The sequence below is a fragment of the Nycticebus coucang genome, chromosome 22 (genome assembly GCF_027406575.1).
Source record: "Nycticebus coucang isolate mNycCou1 chromosome 22, mNycCou1.pri, whole genome shotgun sequence".
NCBI classification, from domain to species: Eukaryota; Metazoa; Chordata; class Mammalia; order Primates; family Lorisidae; genus Nycticebus; species Nycticebus coucang.
Window position 1 is genome coordinate 55,607,007 of NC_069801.1, and position 23,436 is coordinate 55,630,442.

Below are 23,436 nucleotides of genomic sequence, written 5' to 3' on the forward strand. Positions count from 1 at the left end.
GTTATGTCCGGGCGGCACCTGTGGCTCAGTGAGCAGGGCACCGGCCCCATATACCGAGGGTGGCGGGTTCAAACCCGGCCCTGGCCAAACTGCAACAAAAAAATAGCCGGGCGTTGTGGCATGCGCCTGTAGTCCCAGCTACTCCGGAGGCTGAGGCAGGAGAATCGCCTAAGCCCAGGAGTTGGAAGTTGCTGGGAGCTGTGTGACACCACGGCACTCTACCAAGGGTGATAAAGTGAAACTCTGTCTCTACAAAAAAAAAAAAAAAAAAAAAATCAGTTATGTCCTATACACTAAAAAGGGAATTAAGAAAGCAATTTCATTTATAAAAACATCGAAAAGAAAAAATACTTAATAAACTAAGAAGGTGAAGGAGTTGTACACTGAAAACTATAAAAAGACTGGTGCAAGAAATTAAAGATGACTCAAATGAATGGAAATACACTTTGTGTTCTTGGACTGGAAGACTTAATATTGTTAAAATGCCCCTAAGAACCAAAGTGAGCTACAGATTCAGTGTAATGCCTATCAAAAATCCCACTGTGTGTTTTTTAATAGAAACAGAAAAACTAATCCTAAAATTCATATGAAACCACAAATGATCCTGATTGCCAAAGCAATCTTGAGAAGAAAAATGCTGGAAGCATCATATTTCCTGATTTCAAAATACATTACAAAGCTACAGCAATTGTAATAGTATGCCACCAGCCTAAAGATAGCCGCTAAACCAACTGAACAGAAGGGAGAGCCCTGTCGGGCTCATACAGAGGTACCAAGATACACAACAGGGGAAAAGCAGTCTCTTCAACAAACGGTGCTGGGAAAACAAATTTCCACACGCAAAAGAATAAAACCCTTATCTTACACCACATACAAAAACCAACACAACAGGGACTCGACGCTAAACTCAAGCCCTGAAACTATTATATAAAACTCCTGGACTTAGCAAGGACTTCTTGGATATGACACCAACAGCAAAGGTAACGAAAGCAAAAATAGACAAGTGGGACTACATCAAAGTAAAAAGATTCTGGCTCTCTCCCTGTCTCTCTCAGTTTCTCCTCTGTCTCGCCCCCCTTTCCTCTCTCTCTCTCTTTTCTCCCCTCTACTCTCTCCTTTTCTCTCCTCCTTGGTGCTGCTCTGCAGCATCCCTCCCTCACCAATAAAAACCTTTCCTACAAAAAAAAAAAAAAAGAAGATTCTGAATAGCAAAGGAAACAAGAGAGGAAAAAAAACAACCTATGAAATGGAAAAATATTTGTACATCACATATTTGATCAGGGTTACACGAGGAATATACACGGCAGCCATAAAGTATGTGTTAAATTGCACATGAACTCTATGGCCACACTGTATGTGTACATACATACATATATAGAGATGTGTATGTGTGTGTGTGTATATATGTATGTACAAAATATATACGGAATTTCTACCACTCAATAGCACAAAAACAAAAAAACAATTAGAAATGGGCAAACAGGGTAAAGGCACAAAGTGTATAACTTTGACTCAATATGCACAAAAACAAAGTATATAAACAAAACATGTGAACCCCTTAATATTCTGAAATTTTAAAAAAGGAAGAGAAGGCTCGGCGCCTGTGGCTCAAGTGGCTAAGGTGCCAGCCACATACACCTGAGCTGGAGGGTTCACATCCAGCCTGGACTGCCAAACAACAATCACGGCTACAACCAAAAAATAGCCAGGTGTTGTGGCAGGAGCCTGTGGTCCCAGCTACTTGGGAGGCAGAGAGGAGAATCACTTGAGCCCAGGAGTTGGAGGTGGCTGTGAGCTGTGATGCCACTGCACTCTACCCAGGGTGACAGCTTGAGGCTCTGTCTCAAAAAAAAAAAAAAAAGGAAGAGAAAAAATGGGCAAAGAACTTGAATAGGGCGGCGCCTGTGGCTCAGTGAGTAGGGCGCCAGCCCCATATGCCGAGGGTGGCGGGTTCAAACCCAGTCCCGGCCAAACTGCAACAAAAAAATAGCTGGGCGTTGTGGCGGGCGCCTGTAGTCCCAGCTGCTCAGGAGGCTGAGGCAAGAGAATCGCGTAAGCCCAAGAGTTAGAGGTTGCTGTGAGCCGTGTGACGCCACGGCACTCTACCCGAGGGCGGTACAGTGAGACTCTGTCTCTACAAAAAAAAAAAAAAGAACTTGAATAGACATTTCTTAAAAAAAATACATACAAATAGACAACAGGCATTTGGGGAAAGGTTCAATACATAAATCATTAGGGCAATGCAAGTCAAACAATGAAATAACACTTCATACTGGTTAAGATGAGTATCACCAAAATTAATTAATTAATTAATTAATTAAACAAAAAATAAGCACTGGCAAGGATGTGAAGAAACAAACTGTTGTACAGAGGAACAGGCTTAACAATGTTTTCATGTATGTTCATATCACATTTTCCATAAAGGTTGTATAGTATAACCTCGGAAAACAGTATGGAGGTTACTCAAAAAATTAAAAACATAACTACCACATGACTGAGAAATCCCACTTCCGTGAATGGAGAACTGAAATCCAGATCTCAGAGACAGACACGCACTCCCACATTCACTGCAGCATCATTCACAACAGCCGAAGTGTAGAAATAAACTAAATGTTCATCAACAAATGAATGGGTTAAGAAAAGGTGAGATAAACATACAATAAAACATTGTTAAGCCTTACCAATGAAAGGAAATCCTGCATTATGCCACCACATGGGTAAATGAGGAGGACGTTAGGCTAAGTGAAAGAATCATGCAGAGAAGGGCAAACCCTGCAGGACTCCGCGTGCATGTGGTAAAAAGTCATAGAATGCACAGAAGCAAAGATTAGAACCATGTTTGCAGGGGCGTGGATTAGAAGGAAAAGGGAAGTTGCTATTTAATGCGTAAAAAGTCTCAGTTATGTAAAATGAATAAATTCTAGACATGTTTTCTACAATACTGTGCCTATAGTTAAGAATACTGTACTGTACACTTAAGAATTTAAGTGGGTGGATCTCATGTTAAATGTTCTTACCACAAAAAGGAGAAGAAAGGAAAAGTAACAATTATAGACCAAAATAAAAACATTTTTAAAATAAATATTCAGTTCATCATTCATTTGCCTCCATAAAAACTATGGAACTTCTGTTTCTGAATCACCGGGAGACACATCAAGAAAGAAGAGATGCGTCTCTAGGTAACTGACCTTTCTTAACACAGAATAATGGCCACGGCTGGCCAGAAAACGTAAGAAAATAGGTGTCAGTGAAACACACTGGTCCTGGAATACTTTTGAGGCAGTAAACTGAGATAAGGGAAAGACAGGTTTTAGAACCAGAAACATCTGGGTTCAAAACATCAGTTATTTAAAAAGTCACTCTATGACACTGTGGGCCAGGCACTGTTGTCAGTGTATTATAAACATTAATTCACTGTATTAACTCATTCGATCCTCATGAAAGCCTCACGACATAGTTACTATCATTACTTTCATCTTACTGATCCCATGAGGAAACCAAAGCCTGCAGTGATTAAGTAACTTGACAAAGGTCACAAGTGACAATGCCAACAGGCGACTCAAATCCAAGCAGTCTGGGTCCAGAATTTGTACATCTGAGACAATAATTTAGTCTCCAAGAGCCTCAGCTTAATCTGTAAAACTCAACTTATCAGGATAAAATATTATAACTCTTGCCAAGCACCCAGTCCAGAACCCAGAATACAGCGGACACTTCTATTTCAACTCTTCCTTTTCACTGGTGAGCAACCAGAGGCCTCTGGTAATCGCGAGATGCTATGTTTGGTGACAACTTAGTACGACCCAGACTATAACATGAATATGTATGAATATACAGGAAGGGGCATTAATTGACACAGAATTTGCTACTATTCTGTGAGAACCTCAGTGGATAAGATAGTAATAAAGAATACAACAGTGTAAGAAATTTTCTTAGAATTTTAACATCTCCACATGACAAAACAATACTAGACAAAAATGTGTTAACGGATCTAGACCAAGGGGAAGCCTACCTATAACTCTACCTGTACCAAAAATTTTCAAGAGAAATAGAGAGATGAGCAATATATCTTGTCAGTACCCACTAGACCAGCGGTTCCCAACCTGTGGGTCGCGGCATTAGGAAGGCTGAAAACCACTGCACTAGACTCTCCAACAAAACTCCTGTCAGTCCTCACCCCCTTTTAAGAGGTAAATCCTGACAATGAATGAATCTGCATCTTTTTCTAGAATGCCATTAATACCCTATACTTGTCCCAGTCTTTCTGGCACACTGTCTTGTAGTCCATGGAGACACATAATATGTAAAATAATCCTCCGAGATAATACTACGAAGGACTGTGGCGGAAGGGCAGTTGGATTCCTAGAGCTAGAAAAATACACTAAGGTTATTACAGGATGAGATTTAAAGATACTGAAAGCTATAAAAATGGTTGTTATACCTATACCTTCTGAATTGTTATAAAGGTTAAAAGAATTAATAACACATGTAACAAACACTCAGAATAGTGTCCAAGATACGAAACAATAACATTTTTTCTTTTTGAGACAGAGTCTTACTTCTGTCTCCAAGGCTGGAGGGTAATGCACGATCACAGCTTACTGCGCCCTTGAACTCCACAGTTCAAGAGATCCCCCAGCCCCTGACTCCCGAGTAGCTGGAACCATAAGTGTACATCACCACACCGGGCTAAGTTTTTTTTAGTATGGGCAGGGTCTTGCTATGTTACCCAGCTCTGAAAAAAATGTTATTTATTATTCTCATTATGATCATCATTGTTATCAGCACCACCATCACTGCCAGCACAGCCTCCCAGGAAACTACTGCGATTCAGTCTCACACACTTTCATAAACTCATCGTTTTCCAATACTGCTGATGGCATCACTTGTTAAGGCTTATTTTATTTTGTAACCCAGTTCTCTGAAAAACATTTTTTATAGTCAGTAATTTAAAATTGCTCTTTACCAAATAAAGGTAACACTTTTCAGCTGAGCCACTCTCAGTATTTGCCAATCCCTCTCACTAAAAAAGAAAGCTTGGGCTCGGAGCTGCAGCTCAGCAGCTAAGAAGCCAGCCACATACACCAGCGCTGGCGGGTCTGAACCCAACCCAGGCCCGCCAAACAACAATGACAACTACAACCAAAAAACAGCTGGGCGTTGTAGAGGCCACCTGTAGTCCCAGCTACATGGGAGGCTGAGGCAAGAAAATCCCTTAAGCCCAAGGGTCTGAGGTTGCTGTAAGCTGTGACGCCACTGCACTCTACCCAGAGCGACTCAAAAAAAAAAAAGCTTGGTTTACCAAAAATACCTGTGTGTCTCAACATGAAGGAGAAATGAAAGAACTACATTATTTTGAATTTTAAAGATTGTTGGCCCCTCTTTTGATTGTCAGCATGTCACTTCATCAATCAATACAATAAATTTTTAAATGAATTTTCATGTATAAATTTCCCTCTATCTTAGGTGAAGTATTGTAGCACTAAGAACTCAAATCATAGCAACTAAAAATGAAATACAATACAAATGTCTACATACAATAACTAAGAAAATGCCATGAAGGCTACATTGAACAGTTTGATGAGAATATTTCAGATTGTGTATGAAACCAGCACATTGTACCCCTTGATTGCACTAATGTACACAGCTATGATTTAACAATAAAAAAAAAGTCCTCCCTTCTTTCTCTGGGTGATAAAATGAGGTTCAAATGTTAGGCATAATATATGGATTAAGAAAGTTACTTTATAGCACACCTATTAAAAGATGTTCTCATTTATTATTTTTTCTTTCGTAAATGAATCATTAGACAAAGAACCTAAGACAGTAACCCAAATAAAACACAAAGGTAGTCCGTTTGCTCTGATAAAGGCTCAGAATACTAACCTGGAAAACAAGAAGAACCAGGGGTCTTCCTGCTAACTAGGGATTGGTTATTAGACAAATCACTTTGCCTCTTTGGGTTCTAATTTCCTTAACTATAAAATGAGGTAAATTAAATTAGCTCCAACTTTCCTTACTGTGCCAAAAGTCTATGATTCTACAATCTACTATTTGACATAAACTGGAATTTTACATTTTCCCTTCCTTCTGTGATGAAGGTAGATGTGGCTCATTACCTAATTCCCTCACTAGATGGTGCTATCGGCATGGTTATCTCAAGTTACTTGAAGGGACCAGGGAACAGTTTTCCAAAGGGGGCACTTACAGGCTTTGGGGGTGGGTGATTCCTCCCTGCCAGGGCTCTCCAAACCACTTTGTCCTCCCTAGCCCTGTCCCCTGAACACCAATAATCCTCTCCCACCTCCCCAACCACTGTGACAACCAGAAACAATAGGAGGGGCCCCTCCAGATTTAAAACCACTAAAAAAAAATTAGTTTTCCTTTTCAGATTTAAGAAACAGATATTCAAGAATAAAAATGGATGGTTTCGTTACTTGTGAAATCAAGAAAAAAAAAGTCATTCTATAAATGACTGTAAAGTGTCAAAATTTCCTTAAAATGACAAATAAATATGCATACCCAACAAATCAGATGTAACAGGACGTCCATCCATAGTTGTCCTATGCTTTATTCATCCCTTGGTTCTACTGGTTATTATTAAAACTAACTATATTAATTAAGCATTCTAATAATTTACATAATGACAAATACCAAAATGAAGAATTAAAACCCCTTAAAAATTTAAGCATACAAGATTAAACTCACTGACAGCCAACAGCAGAGCAGGACAAGAACGAACCCTGGAAAAGGTGGACCAGCTTTTCTGAGCATCTTCATTTAGTGGATTTTCTGCCTTATGCTTGGCTCCTGGCCTGCAAAGCCCATAAATCCAATGGGTCAGCACACGACCAACAGACACATCTCCCAGGAAGAGTTCCCATTAGGCAAGCTCACAAGAGTGACATAAAATCAGGATGCTGACTTCTTAAATTACAGAGATGACTACAGCCACCACCTGACTGGGCCGGGTCTGCGCCTGCTCTCCCTTTCAGACACGCTACCACTGAGGGGGGCCAGGCTAAGACCAGAAAGTTGCCTTGGAAAGAAAAAAGGAAAATGAGGGTTATGTTATGTGATTTGAATATCAAATGGCAAGAACCCCACAAAAAGGAAGAAAGTCACAAATAAAAGTCAGGTCCAATATGACCAAAATAACTCTTTGAGGGAGGGACTATCATTTTTCCTGCTTTCCAGGCTAAAGAACAGACTTGAAGATGTGAATTAATTTGCCTGTGGTCATGAGGAAAAGACAAGAACTTGATCACAAGTCTGTCCTGTCTTGACTGTGTATCCTGAAGTCCTAATCTATGCTGGATAAGCTAGAAAATGCTTAAAATTGCTCACAAATAAGCCCCTGCCTACCTGTCAGCTTCATCTCTTCCCTTTGACACTCTTGAACTCTGTCCACATTTTAGCCATAGTAAACTTTCAATTCCTGGAATTGGCTGTTGTTTCTCTTGCTTTGAACATGCTACTTGCCATGCCAACACTCCTCCCTCCCATTAAGATCCTTACCAGGATGATGAGTCTTTACCCTTCAGATCTCTGTTCTAAATATTTCCTTCCCAGTCTAACTCCTGGACTACGTTTTCCTGCTCCATGGACAAAGTTATGTCCACTTCTCTAGATTCTCTCATAGAATGAATGTCTCTGTACGTCCTTATCATGATACTTCAGACTTGGTTAAATTTATTTATTGAATGTCTCTATCACTTACATTCTGACCACCTAAAGGCAGGATGCAGCCCTATAACCTAGTAATTATATTCAATCAGAGAATGAAAATCAACATCACGCGTCACGGAAGTGCTAGCACCGGAGTCTTTAAGACCTGTCTTAAAACGTGTCTACCTGAAGTGAAGGGTTGGTCAGCCCAGAAAGTGGAAAGTCTGGAGGCAAGTGTCGACCAACATCCACCCACGTAAGTCTCACCTTGAGAAAGTGGTTAATATCCTAGCTTACGGGACCTGCTTCTTACTTGCAGCAGGTTAGGGAAAAAGTATGAGTACAGTCAATGAAAGCCCTAAGAAGGCTGGTGCAGGTGAGAGAAGCCAGTGGTGGAGATGGAAATTCAGTCTAGACAGAATTATCGGGACCTGGTGAAAAATTAGATGCACATGATAAAGAAGAAGCAAGAACTAAGTAGGGTTCTCCCATCCCCCCAAAAAGAGACTAGAGGGTAAACCAGAAAAGCAATAGATGTGAGCAGAAATCAAGGATTTAATATTGAGTCTATGAGTTTTGAGACACTATCCTTGTGAAACAGAGAAGAGGATAAAATGACTGGAGCTCAAAGGCCTGTAATTGCATTAACTTTATGAGATAGGTGCTTGGATTATTCCTGTCCTACAGATGAGGAAAGCTGAGGCACAAAAAGGATAAATAACTTGCCCGAGATCACATACCCAGGATTCTCTACGGCAGAGCAGAGTCTCAAACGCAGTCTACTTCCAAAGCTCAAGCGTTATCAAGATGCTGTATTGCTTCCATGGCAACTGACTGATACTCCCAAACTGTGGGGACCCCAGAAAGGTTCAGTATTTAACACCCAATAAGGAAGGCTGAGGTATAAGGTTCATACTAGAAAATTACTGTCTCCACAATGAATAGGAATCCCCACCTCCTCCCCTCACAAGCATCAAACAGTGACAACCAGTTTTACAGGATTCATCTACAAAGGCACTTGAGTGGCCGCAGAGGTAGACTGAAGTTCCCCAGAGAGCAAGCTTCCTCACTGTCCTATCACCTTTAGGAAAGCTCACATCCCAGCACAACTATGTAGGCAGAACTTCCGATGAATTTCTTACTATCTTCTAATGAGAGATGGACAATCAGGAATCACAAATTCAGAAGCTTTTACTCCCAACCGTGACAGAGTATTTGCTACTGGATTTTGCCTCCCACCATCAATAACTATAAAGCTGGACAAAACATATAAGGCAGCAGTTTGCAGGTGACAGATAACAGGTAGAACAAGACTGTGATCCTTGGGAAAAGAAATACCGAAGTTTGGTCCTGAGATTTGCCTCTGCGAATCTGAGTTCAGTGCCACAGCTCGGGAGGCAGAAAGATCACCTCCTATATAACACAGCAATAGTTAGTATGCTTTGGAAAATTAAATCATAGCTTTAGCTCCCCAGCAATATGCTTTTTTAAAAAATGGCTTGCATATCATAAAAAAACCAAAGGAGTTTATTTTATTTTTTTAATTTCAGGTTAATGTGAGGGTACAAACAACTAGGCTACAATGTCCCCATCTGTTAGGTGGCGTCCCTGCCGTAGTTGTGTCCCACACCCAGGGCTGTGCTACATCCCTTTATACTGTGCCCGTTAAGTGGGAGCACACCAACCCTGCCTACTTCTTCTCCCACAACCAAAGACATTTCAATATTTCATTACTAACTCCTCTAATTTCATGCTTCTACTTTAACAAACACAGAAAATCTAATTTGCCAAGTCACCCCAAAAGACAAAACTGGCATTTGATTACTCAGGGTTGTAACTTCCAGATCTGCCTGGGGGAAGAATCACGCGGCAACTCCTAAACGCTTTTAGAACAGAGCTTCATCATCTAACTGCTGACTCAGAATTTCCAAGCGTGGAGCCTAGAGTACTTGATTTTTTAAAATATGCCCAGTAAGACATAATAAAATCTGCAAAAGAGGAAATAAAATAGCTGACAAAACCGAGACAACATGTTCAACTTCACTACGAGGTGAGAAAACGCAAATTTTAAAAAGCAATGAGATATCATTTTTGTCCAAATTGACAAAAATTAAAGATTGAAAACAGTACTGATGTGGTTATATAAAAAGAGCATTCTCATATGCTTCTGGTGAGATTTGCTACTAACATTTTGGAATAATTGAGAGTATCTTTTAAAAATGACCCTTGATTGCACTAATGTACACAGCTATGATTTAACAATAAAAATAAATAAATTAAAAAAATAAAAATAAAAATGAAAGGCAGAGCCTGTGGCTCAAAGGAGTAGGGCGCCAGCCCCATATGCCAGAGGTGGCAGGTTCAAACCCAGCCCCAGCCAAAAACTGCAAAAAAAAAAAAAAAAAAAAAAAAAAATTCTAGAAATCCCACTTATATATTCTATAGCTATAAAAGCTCCAATAGCATAATCATGCATGTAAGGGATGCCTTTTTCAAAATTATTTACAACAAAAAAGCTAGAAATAACCCAAATGGTCACTAATACAGTTAAATAATTAAATGGATTATCAATATTACAAAATATTAGGTAGCTATTAAAAAGACTAAAAAGGGACTTCCTTTACTAGCGGTGAGCTTGCAATTTGTAACAGGTCAATTTTCCTGCCAAAAACAATTAGAAAATATAGATAAAATAAAAATAATACTGTTCAAAGGTTCGCAGTTACCAAGACAGCTAAGATGAGAGAAGCCAAAATCTCAGAAAAATGGGAAGCTCACTGAGATAAGTCCAGCCTTCTCTTCCTTTCCCGACAGGGACTCTGTTGAATTTTAAGCAGTAAAGAGTTAGAGGCTGATGACAGAACTCAACAGAAATCCAAGCAGAAAAAGATTGCTAGAGAAAGCTTTTTGGCTGTCTGACAGGACTAGAAAACTAAAACTTATGAAGTATGCTCACCGAGACAGCCAGATTTCAGAAGTCAAGATGGGAAAGGCAAGAGAGTCACAGAGATGACACTTGATGGCAGTTCACGGAGGTCATTCGTAAGCTGCCTAGGGCAAGGGGTACAGAAGTGAAGCAAAAAGTAGCTCATAAACTGAGTAGAGATTTCAACAGTCCCGTGGCACTGTGAGAACAAAAACTAAAGTTCAGGACCACTACAGAAGAAGGATTTTGGTCATGCCCCAGGTCTTCGGGAGGCCTCCCTCGATGGTGACACTCAGGAACGGGAGCGCACCTTACAAGGACCCAGCTCAGGCTCTGAAACAAGACCAGAGGCAAAAACGGACAACAGAAAGAGACCTGAGATAATTCAGAGAGTAACATGAATATTTGAAAAAACTAAGATTAATAGACTCAAGAAAGCATAAAAAAAGAAAGATGAGAAAACAGAGAATTTCAAAAAGAACTGAAATCTATAAAAGAGAATAAAATGGAAATTCTAGAATGAAAAGACACAACAGCTAAAATTCAAACTCAGTTGAATTGAGTTGAATCGACGACTTTAATGCAGAAGGGACACAAACTGAAAACAGGATTAGTGAACTATAAAACAGGCAGCAGAAGCACACATGCTGAAATACGAATAAACAAGGATGAAACATCTTGTAAAAAAAAAATTAATACAGAAGACATATAAAAGTCTAATGCATATGTGAAGCCAAATCTCAGAAGGGGAAAAGAGAAAAAAATGGAGCAAGGACAATATTTTAAAAGCTATGGCTAAGAATTTCCCAACCTGGTGGAAAATACATAGTATAAAGCCACAGCAAGCACAATAAATACAAAGAAAACCACAACTAGACAATGCAGTCAACTACAGAAAAGCACAGACAAATACAGACAACTCTCATTGTCTTCAAAGGAAAACAGATACACTGACAGCTGACATCTCCATAAATAAATAAATAAAAGTTAGGAAACCTCGGAATGTAATTATGAACATCCCGAAAGGAAATAATTGCCGATTTAAAATGTTATGCCCCACAAAAATATTCTTTAAAAGAATGTGAAGTTTCTGACAGCATTAATAGGAAGTGGTTGGGTGAATCCTATGGCAGATGGTAATTATAAAAACGATTTAAAATAATAACTATTTAAAGATATTGGAAAGTGTGTAAAACAGAAGCCAGAAAAAATTTAATACTGAAAAACTTTACAAGTGATAAGATGTAAGAGTTCACGGCTTTCTGGTCTGAGGTTCAGCCTCCAAAGACAAAGCTACAAAAAAATGGTAGTGGAAAACAACAGCCTCACCAGCTGAAGTTCCACAGAACATAGTTCAGATACAGAAAAGCAGTAAGAAATCTAAAGTAGGATGTTGTGACAGTGAGAGAACAAAAGGGAAGAGAAATTCTGCGTGAGCTCCACCCAAATGTCTGACTGGCATCCGACATGAAAAGGGGAACTATGACAGCGATGTGATGGTGGAGCTATAGAAAAGCAGGCAGAAAACAGAGAAATCGGCTCTTAAAAGACAGAGACCGTGTGGACCAGAGCTGTGAGTCTGTTGCTTTATTTTTTTTAAACTCAGTGTAGGCCTCAACCTGGATAACAAAAAGTTGAAGCCTCCAGGTCGTGAAGTTTCAGTGGACAGAACCTCAAGTCAGCAGCACAGCTGGAAATTTAGAGAAAATCCTCAGAAGCAAGAAAATTATGAGGGTAAGCTCCATCTGTGCCGAAATCCTTGATGACTGCCAAATATACCATTGTAAGGTTCTTATATCTTATCAGAAACTATTCAATATTAACCTCACATAGTTCTGGGTAAGTTAAAGATGCATATTGTGATTCCAAGAGGAACCCTTAAAAAATAATGCAAAGAGCTATTACAGCTAGAAAGCCAAAGGAGATAAAATAAAATACCAAAAAAATATGATTAACTCACAAGGCAAAAAAGGACAAACAAAAAAAAAGTATCTAAGACAAATAAAAAACAAATAGGAATTTGGCAGACCTAAACACAACCAGAGCAATAATTAAAATAAATATAAATAAATGATGCACTTCAAGCTAAAGGTAGAGATTGTCAGACTAAATAAAAAAGAACCCAGTATATGCTATCTATAAGAGATATACTTCAAATACAAAAATTCAAGAAGCTGAAGATCAATTGGTAGAAAAAAATATACCAAGTGAACAGTAATACATAAGAAAGCAGGAGTGGCTGTGTTAACGTCAAATACAACTGACTTTAAGACAACAGAAACAAAGAGGGATATGTCATAAAGATTGAGCAATAAGAAAAAAATAGTGCCACAAATGTGCATGCACCTCATACAGAGCTTCAAAACACATGAAACAAAAACTAATAGACTAGAAGGAAAAACAGATGAATCTATATTTAAAGATTCCAAATCTCCTTTCTCAATTACAAGTAGTCAAGTAGAAAAAAAAAACAGAAGGATGTAGATCTGAATGACCCTATAAACCACCATAATGTAACTGACAATACAAAACACACACTCATCACAGAATACACAGTGTTTCCACGTGGCACAATCATCAGACAGACCAAATGCTGCATCATAAAGCAGGTCTCTGTAGGTTTTAAAACACTGAAATCCTACAGAATATGTTCTCCGACCACAAAGAAATTAAATTAGAAATAAACAAGAAAACATCAGACAAATCCCAAACATCTATATATTAAATGAATCAATTCTGAAACCATGGACAAAGAAATAAAAGAAAATTAGAAAACATTCGGACTTAAATGAAAATAACGCACAACATATCAAAATCTGTGGATGTAGTTAAAGTAATAAGCAACAGAAAATGTACAGCTTTAACTGCTTAAAGTAGAAAAATTATACTTCATCAAAATTTAAATTTTTGTTGCTCAAAATACATCATTTAGGCCAGATGTGGTGGCTCACGGAAAAATTTGCGGCATTGTGGCAGGCTCCTGTAGCCCCTGCTACTCAGGAAGCTGAGGCAGGAAGATTCCTTGAGCCCAGGAGTCTTAAGGTTGCTGTGAGCTGGGCTGAGGCCATAGCACTCTAGCCTGAATAACAAAGTAAGACTCTAAGTTCTCAAAAAGAAAAAAAAAAAATCATTTAAAAAATTAAAAAAACATAGAATGAGAAAAAATGTTTGCAATACACATATTTGACAAAGGACTTGTATCCAACATGTATATAAAAAACTTTTACAACTCGGGTGGCACCCGTGGCTCAGTGAGTAGGGCGCCGACCCCATATACGGAGGGTGGTGGGTTCAAACCTGGCCCCGGCCAAACTGCAACAAAAAATAGCCGGGCGTTGTGGGGGGCACCTGTGGTCCCAGCGCAAGAGAATCGCCTAACACCAGGAGCTGGAGGTTGCTGTGAGCTGTGATGGCACAGCACTCTACCAAAGGCAATAAAGTGAGAATCTGTCTCTACAAAAAAAAAAAAAAAAAAAACTTTTACAACTCAAGAATGAGAAGACAAATGATTCGGTTTAAAAATGGACAAAATATCTGAAAAGACAATTCACAAAGGAAAATGAAATAAAGACCAATACATTCATGAAAATGTGCTCCACATCTAGACTCCCAAAAGAACAAAGATTTTAAAAAACCCAAATGACTATGTCCTGCTTCCAAGAGATACAGTCCTAAGGGCACTAACCAAAAGAGAGGTGAGGCAGGCAAGGAGCATTATAGAGAGTGACTTAATACTAATAAAAGGATCAATCCACCAGGAACACTTAACAGTTCCAGATAGGTATACGAGAACTCATCTTAGGATATACGAAGGAAAAATTGATATAACTAAAAGGAAAAAAAGAAAATCTATAACCATAACAAGACTCTCTCAGTAACAAGAAAAGGGGGGAAAAATAATCAAGAATATAGAGGACCTGTAACAAAACCAACTTAAATGTCCAGAGCTGTGCTCTGTGGCTGACCAAAACAAAAAAAGTCGTCTGCTACAACAAAAATAACCTAAATACCTATGCTCTTACTTTTTATTTAAATGGTAAAAACTCAATTTGCTCATCCAGGATCGTAACTGCAATAGGATTAACCTTTGTCCAAGTGGGAGAAATAGTTACATTTTATTTACTAAAAAACCTCCTCAGGAATAAAATAAAGACAGCATTAGCTTTCCAGAAGGCATAAATTTAAAAAGACTGGCTCGGTGCCCATAGCACAGTGGTTACAGCGCTGGCCACATACACCAAGGGTGGAGGGTTGATACCACTCCCGGGCTGCTAAACAACAATGGCAATTGCAACAAAAATAGCCGGGCATTGTGGCAGGTGCCTATAGACCCAGCTACTTGGGAGGCTGAGGCAAGAGAATCGCTTAAGCCCAAGAGTCTGAGGTTGCTGTGAGCTGTGACGCCACAGTACTCTACTGAGGGTGACAAAGTGAGACTCTGTCTCAAAAAAAATAAAATAAAAATAAAAATGAAATGACTGGGAGGTAGGATGATACATTATATAATCATGTTTTTAAAATATTGATTTATGTATTTAGTGTCTATGATCAAAAAACTCATACATGCAAAAAATCCTTTCCAATAAAAGATTAGGACTTTTAAAATATAACCTAATAATTACTACAATCTTATATATTCTAAGACAGCAGTTCTCAACTTGTGGGTTGCGACAGGGCCATGGCATTAGGAAGGTTTAGAACCACTGTTCTAAGACATAATACACCCTCAAATACAGAAGGGAGTTAAGTGAGTTTCTTTAGGTATGCATTCTTTCAAGGTCCATACTCTTCAAACTTGGACAGAAGAATAGAAATTATACAAAGGTTAACCCAGTCCAACTCATTCTGTGTTCACGTCAAACATCATTAAGACAACACACACACATCTTTACTATGTAAACATTGTATTCCCAAATCCTAAGACTTTACCTTTGCAGCAAGCTGCAGTCCAATTTTGTCAGCTTCCGCCTCCAACGTTCTACTGTACGGTCTGTGAAACATATACTAAGAAAAACAGGATAGAAAAGCTCCATTAAGGCAACTTAATCACAACAAAAAGAACAACTAAGATTTTTTAAAATCAATTTTATGGCATAGCTAAAATAAAATGTTTTATATTCTCTCTGATTAACATTTAAAGAAGCATTATGGTATAAAATGTAAACACAGCCTTTATTTCATCCCTAGAGATTAATACTTTCAAAACATGGAAAGAATAGAAAAAGCCATGCCTATAAATTTCCAGACAGGATGTAGTATCATAAGTAGTTTTCTTCTGTTTTTCCTATTACAGTTTCCACATACTGAGCTGCAGTTTCCCTGTGAAAGTTCATCGATGCAGGGCTTTTAATACATATGGTCAAGGAATATTTTGGTCTTGCAGTTTTAGAAGAAAATTGAGAAGACATATGTATATAATAGCCAGTGACACTACTAGAGGGTTTATTTCAGTAAAATAATTAACTACATAGCAGAATGCTCTTTCTTTGATAAATTATCTTAATTTCCTTCCTTTCTAAGTATTGACTAGTTGGAAGAAAGTTTCTTTCCAACTTCAATAAAAAAATACAAATAGATACCATAACTGTAATTTTCTTAATTCTATTTATGTGAATGCTTTCCACTTAAATTCTAATTTCCATTAAGTACTAAAACTTTATAAAGGATGGATCAATAGGCAGGACTTTTAAGAAAAGAGCTGCTAACTGGGGAAATGATCTTTCTAAGGTAGCGACATGTTTATGACAGCTAGAAATAATACAATTGATCTGATCCGTAGTATGTGACCATTAGATGCATGTGTATGTCACCAGGAACTAGGACTTCCATCCTTCTCAATCACATCTGTTTTAGGTTGATCAACTGTATCATGAAGTGTCTTCCATCTCCATGAGAAGTCTACAGTGCCCCATCAAGTCTACTGATAGTATATTGATGAAAAACTTGGACTTTAAGGACAGTGCATGGCTCACACCTATAATCCTAGCACTTTGGGAGAATGAGGCGGGTGGATTGTCTGAGCTCTGGAGTTCGAGACCAGCCTGAGCAAGAGCAAGACCCCATCTCTAAAATTAGCCCAGCACTGTGGCGGGCACCTGTAATCACAGCTACTTGGGAGGAATCTCTTGAGCCCTAGAGTTTGAGGTTGCTGTGAGCTATAACACCTCCGCACTCTACGGAGGGTGACAAAGTGAGACTCTCCCTCAATAAAAAAAAAAAAAAGAAAGAAAGAAAAAAGAAACAAAAGGAAAAGTTTGGTGAATAACTTAAGTTAAAGGGACTAATTGTTCACCCCCTTTGCCAGTAGTATGATATGTAAAATGAAACTTGTAACAGTGCCAACCTCCTAGAGTTGCAGAAAGGAATAAGTGAACAAATAGTAACGGTCACTCATATTTCCTGAGTCCTCCCTTCATGCCAGGAAGGTACTACGCTGAATGTTTTAAGTTGGTAGTTCTCAGCCTGGCCTGATTTTGTCTCCCTGGGACATTTGTAAACATTTGGAGGTATTTTTCTTTTTTTTTTTTTTTGTAGAGACAGAGTCTCACTTTATGGCCCTCGGTAGAGTGCCGTGGCCTCACACAGCTCACAGCAACCTCCAACTCCTGGGCTTAGGCGATTCTCTTGCCTCAGCCTCCCGAGTAGCTGGGACTACAGGCGCCCGCCACAACGCCTGGCTATTTTTTGGTTGCAGTTTGGCCGGGGCCGGGTTTGAACCCGCCACCCTCAGCATATGGGGCTGGCACCTTACCAACTGAGCCACAGGGTATTTTTAATTGTCACAACTCAAGTAAGAAAGAGTACCAGCATCTAGTCCAGTGATTGTCAACCGGTGTGCCACAAAAATTTTTAAGATCATTAATCAAATTATTTTTGAAAGAAGTTCAAAGCACAGTAAGTATTTTTTTTTTCTCTTTTTGTTGATCAACGTAATTTAAGTGTGCCGTGGAAGCTTTAACTATAGACAGGTTCAAGGGTGCTGTGAGATTTAAAAAAAAAAAAAAAAAGGCTGAAAAACACTCAGCTAGTGGGTAGAGGCCAGATATGCTACTAAACTACTGAACATTCTACCACGCACAGAACAACTCCCCACAACAAAGAGTTACCCAGCCCAAAACATCAATGGCGCTGATGCTAAGAAATCCTGCCGTAACCGTACCATTCAGGTCTCACAACAAATGACTAGCAGATGGATATCGGCAGTTCCACTCTGTAATGACTTTACAATCTGCATTCCCTTCTGCTCTCCAATCATAGTAAGCAAGCTTTTATCTAAGGCAAAACATCTCATCACCAAAATTATTGAGGGCCTTGGTTTAGTGAAAAAGAATGTAAATTGAAGTCATTCCTATTTTATTTCTAGCCTTATTATTAAAGTGAAAAATTATACTGAAATGGCAGCATTTATCAAGTATTTCAAAGGAGAAAGAGATACACATTATCTTTCTTTTTTTTTTTTTTTTTTTTGAGACAGTCTGAAGCTGTCACCCTGGGTAGAGTGCCGTGGTGTCATAGCTCACAGCAACCTCCAATTCTTGGGCTCAAACAATCCTCTTGCCTCAGTTTTTCTATCTTTAGTAGAGGTAGGGTTTCACTCTTGCTCAGGCTGGTCTCAAACTCCTGAGCTCAAGCAATCCACCCACCTGGGCCTCCCAGAGTGCTAGGATTACAGGCTGTGAGCCACCATACCCGGCCCATGTTATCTTTCTTATGACCAAATCTTGATACCTTTACAGAAGAGGCAATCTATAGAGAGATGGAGACAAGCACATTAATTCCTTTGACTTCTCAGCAGGTCAGTGACAGAAACAAAATTCAAATAGGAGGTCCTATAACCTGAGCAACAATCATTCCTTCTTTTTCTCTTTAAAAACCTTTACTTCAACATAAAGGAACCCGAATTATAATACTGACTAGTTATTCAATCTCAAAAGCAATTTGTCTCAAAGAATTTTACACATTAGATTTAAACAGCACCCAGATGGCCCTCGGATGGGTGCTCCACAAATCATTAAATAAACAAATAACAGATTGTTCCTAAATAAGCAAACCTCCCAGGAAAAGAAGAAATGTCTGAAGAAAGATGCAAAATAAAATAATTAATCATGGTTAACAATGCAGTTATGAAGACTGCAAGTCCGGGTGTAGTGCTTTGAACTAAATGAGGGACTCAGAACACCCTATCAGAATACAAATACAATTGGCCCTCTGTGTCTGCGGACTCAATCAAGGATGTAAAATATTCAAAAAATAAAAAAACAAGAATATAATAAATTTTAAAAACAATACAGCATAACAGTTATTTATATAATATTTACATTGTATTAGGTACTGTAAGTAATCTAGAGATGATTAAAATACATAGGATGACGTGTATCGATTATAAGCAAATGCTATGCTGTTTTTTTTTTTTATCTGGGCCGTGAGCACACTCAGACTTTGGTGTCCATGGAAGGTCTTGGAACCAATCCCCCACTGCCACCGAGGCATGACTGTATTGGAGAAAAGCAGGGATCATTAAGTTGGTACATATAGACCATGGCCAGAAGGAAAGGCAGGGTCAGTGAGTACATTTTCTGTCTGTAAGACCAAGAACCACACTTAAAAAAATGATATTAGCCAAAAGTGGCCAACACCTTCTAACCCATCCATAGCCACCATTTGAAGAGACAGCAGTATTCTTTAAATGTTCATATATAAGAATATCCCCTAAAAGTGAGAAAACAGAAGACACTAAAAATTAGTACCCAGAATTCATGATAAATATGAAAATATCTTTGGTATTTGTTGTTTTTTAATACTAAAATATCCTCACCAAAAGCTATTATAAATTCAGGTTATTGTGCCAGACTTACCTCCTGCAATTTAGACTGTATCCACTGGCCCAGAAGTGCCAAACTGTCTCGAGGACAAACGGCCCAAATCATTGTGAGAAAAATCATGCCTAGGAAATCCAGTAAATGAACCAAGCTAGCCTTTTCTGCCTGAGAATAATCAAAATAATGAAAGTACATTTAATAAATTAAAGCAGCTTAGATTTTCCAGTTCATCATGTGTAATCACATTAAATAATTACATGTTTTTAACTGACCTTCACCAACAGAAACGGCGAGTTCCCCTTTCCTTGGCTGAGCTTACTCTTTCCTGATCTGTTTTTCCCTTCCCTTTTTCATACTTACGCATCCATTCACTCACTTGACTAGCACTTATAGAGCCACTTATTATATCAGTCAGAGGTTATTCACCTGCAGTTTCATATATTAACAAGTATAACTGTATTGTAAGGTGGGTACAATTATTCCTACTTTATAGCTAATGAAACTGAAATGGAGGTTAAAAGAGCTGTTTGAATTCACACAGCTATTAGTAAAAGGACGAGGAATAAAACCTGGGCAATTTTAGTTCCTAAATCTTTTTAAAATCAAATTAGGGTGTTTATTTTACTTGTATTTCTGAATAAAGATTAAATGCTACTAACATACATAACTGTTAAAATAAGAAACGATTCAGAGAAAGAGTGGAAGTCTTTTGTCTGCAAGACTTACTATACGGAATATGACTCATTTATACAAATTTGCGAATTTATAAGTCTGGTATTTCTCAACAGGGAATCAGGTTCTGTGAATTTCTGTATTTACTTATAGCAGTAACCAAAAAAATTACATAAAATAGCTGCTTTGAGTAATAATACCTAAATACAAGTATAATGTACTGGATTGTTCACTGTTTGCCATTAAACTTGATTAATACCTGTTAACACCATGGTGATAATGATAATATAGAAGTCATTACTTAAATATATGAAACATGACTGAAAACTAAAAATAATGCCTTAGACTATGTCCCTTAAAATATATTCTGCCCTCACAAAACATACTTTGCTTCATTATATTGTGAAGAATAAGCATGGAATTATTTTAGCATGAAAGAGGGAAACTCAAAATGATAAAGCCATCATAGAAGAGAAAGTCTTTGTTATAAATTATTAAAGAATGTAATTGTTACTACACAGCCTTAGAAAACCAGAAACAAAAAACATCTTTGGGCTGGCTGCAGAGGCTCACACCTGTAATCCGAGAACTCTGGGATGCCAAGACAGGTGGATTGCCTGAGCTCAGGCGTTGGAGACTGGCCTGAGCAAAAGCAAGACCCAGTCTCTACTAAAACTAGAAAAACCAGTCAGGCATTGTGGCAGGTGCCTATAGTCCCAGTACTCAGGAGGCTGAGACCAGGGGATCACTTCAGCCCAAGAATTTGAGGTTGCTGTGAGCTAGGATGCCATAGCACTCTACCCAGGGTGACAGAGTAAGATTGTCTCAAAAAAAAGAAAAGAAAAGAAATATTGGGCCGGGCGAGGTGGCTCACACCTGTAATCCCAGCACTTGGGAGGCTGAGGTAGGTGGATTGCCTGAGTTCATGGGTTCAAGACCAGCTTGAGCCAGAGCAAGACCTCATCTCTAAAAATAGCTGGGCGTTATAGCGGGTGCCTGTAGTCCCAGCTACTTGGGAGGCTGAGGCAAGAGAATCGCTTAAGCCCAATAGTTTGAGGTTGCTGTGAGCTGTGACGCCATGGCATTCTACCCAGGGTGACAAAGTGAGACTCTGCCTCAAAAAAAAAAAAAGGAAATGTTAACAATTATTTTATATTTCTAAGGCTGCTATTTTCTTTGTGTTGCACTGATGGTGATGACAATACACTGATACGAGGCAGTGAACTCGTGAACTAGATGCCAGAAAAACAAACGTACTGAATAGTGTGACACCTTTTAAATGCTCAATGGCCAAAATTAGTTTTGCAGTTATGAAGCCATTATTTGAAACATGTTAAAGTGCCTATCATGACACTACTTCAACTGCTTTGATTGACTATTGTATATATTTGTTGAAGAAAAATATTTTTTAAATTTTCTTATTATTCAGAAGAAATAAAGAATTACTATCTGTGCTTCCGAAAAGCACAACGTTGGGTACCTCATTCTAGTACTTCTAAATCTCAGTCTAGAATATTCTAATACTCCAACAGGTAGAATTTTAGGTGACTTTCAGAAGGATCAGAAACATTATCATTTCCATTTGAAGTTAGTATTACTGGCTTTTCTGATTTAGCATTTCACAGTCTTTTTACTATTTACCTTCATACTGTCAATTAAAGAAAATATGCTTCAATTATATAGATCAAGAGTCATTCATATTTTTAATTAACAATAAAAAAATGAATAAATATACATTATTTTCCTAAACTCGTGCCAAGCTGAATAGACCTGTAATCACAGGAGCAGGATTCAGCTAGAATCCCATGATTTGTAAGAGGAGTGCTGCTAACAACCAGGCCAATGCAGTGAAAAGAAGAAACACTGGGCTTGCAGGTAGATCTGGGTTAAAGTCCCAATTCTGCCACTTTTTCAGGTTAGTGATATATTTAGTCTTTCTAATCCTCATACAAAAACTAGGAGTAATAAATACATCCCTCATGGGGTATTAAATGGCAAGTATCATTATTACTCTGCATTAATTATATATAGCATATCATTCTAGACATTTTCAAAGATGCTCCAAGCTGTCCTCTGAGAATGAATAAAAATGAAAGAAAACTGATTTACGCACTTAGATAGCATAATAATTTCACTTTCCTACAATTAATTTTATGATTAGATTACAAGTGTGTTAATAATTATGGAAAGTTCAAAATCTAATTTAAAATAATTAGAGGTTGAGAATAATTACGTTTTGCAAAAGAGACAGATGATAAAAACAGTATTTAAGAGAAACACCAATTATTGAGTATAAAATATTAAAGACTACAAAAATTCTCAAAATAGCCAATTGTGTTTTCAGGTAACAGAATAAGATAATTACTAAAAATTAAAATCCTATCATTAGAAAACAAAAGAAAACATAAGCTTCAGTTATTTAAAATATTTAACTTGCTAACTTCAAAGCAGTATTTCAAAACCTGAACACTCATTTTAGGTACTTACAGCATGCCCAAGGACCGCATGTGCTATTTCATGGCCCAGAAGGAAGGAAAGTTGATGGGTATCATTTACGCTGTTTAAAAGCCCAGTGAAAATAAACACTTGTCCATTCTGCACCGTAAAAAAAAAAATGATGTAAGCAATTAGCATGCCATAAAAAATGAGGACATTAAATTTGACAATAAAAATGTATTTGAGAACAGTTACTTACTGGAAGCACAAAGGCATTTATATCCGGGGAATCAACCACATGAATAATCCAATTGATCTCAGAGATCCCTGGAATATCTTTATTGCATTCAATTAGATGATAAACCACTTCTTTAACAGCCAGATATCGGCCATCTTTCTCAGTTAGCATATCATCTTTAAATTCTTCCATCCACTGAAAGATTAAATAGTATTCTTTATTTCAAAAGTGCTTTAGTACTACAAAATGTTTACATTGCTTCATGGAGAGTTACATGGCTACTACTTGTTTAAGATTTTAAAATTTTAATTATATAAAAATATGCATATATGAAACACTCAAATTTGAATTATCCACACAAAGGCAATGAGTTTTCATAAAGAAATAATTTCCAATACTAAGATCTTTTACGGACTGAATGAACTGAAATCCAAATTTCAGTTCATTTCTATTGAATGAAATTGAACACCTACAAATATTTAGAAAATAAAACACTGCCTAAAAGAACATAAAGATTTCACATAAGAAACAGTTAAATACAAAAGAAAAAAATACGTTCATAGCCCACTGAATAGAAAAACACCCTATATTTAATAAAGGTTAAACTTTTACCCAAAAAAGACAGTATTTAATTAATTTTAAAGTGTTTCTTCACACAGATTGAAAGGAAATTGCAG

The 23,436-nt window shown here is 37.9% G+C and overlaps 1 protein-coding gene across 6 annotated transcripts in view; it reads right to left on the reverse strand.

Annotated features, from left to right (window-relative positions):
• The window catches only part of OMA1 (OMA1 zinc metallopeptidase), a 67,491-nt gene that overhangs the window by 26,627 nt on the left and 17,428 nt on the right, over window positions 1–23,436 (reverse strand). For all 6 annotated transcript variants that reach the window (XM_053576756.1, XM_053576757.1, XM_053576759.1 and 3 more), the window contains 4 exons: window positions 22,781–22,954; window positions 22,573–22,680; window positions 19,450–19,578; window positions 15,524–15,598 (listed from right to left, as the gene is read on the reverse strand). In XM_053576756.1, the coding sequence (XP_053432731.1) occupies window positions 15,524–15,598; window positions 19,450–19,578; window positions 22,573–22,680; window positions 22,781–22,954 (486 nt within the window). The remainder of the gene's footprint in view (window positions 1–15,523; window positions 15,599–19,449; window positions 19,579–22,572; window positions 22,681–22,780; window positions 22,955–23,436) is intronic.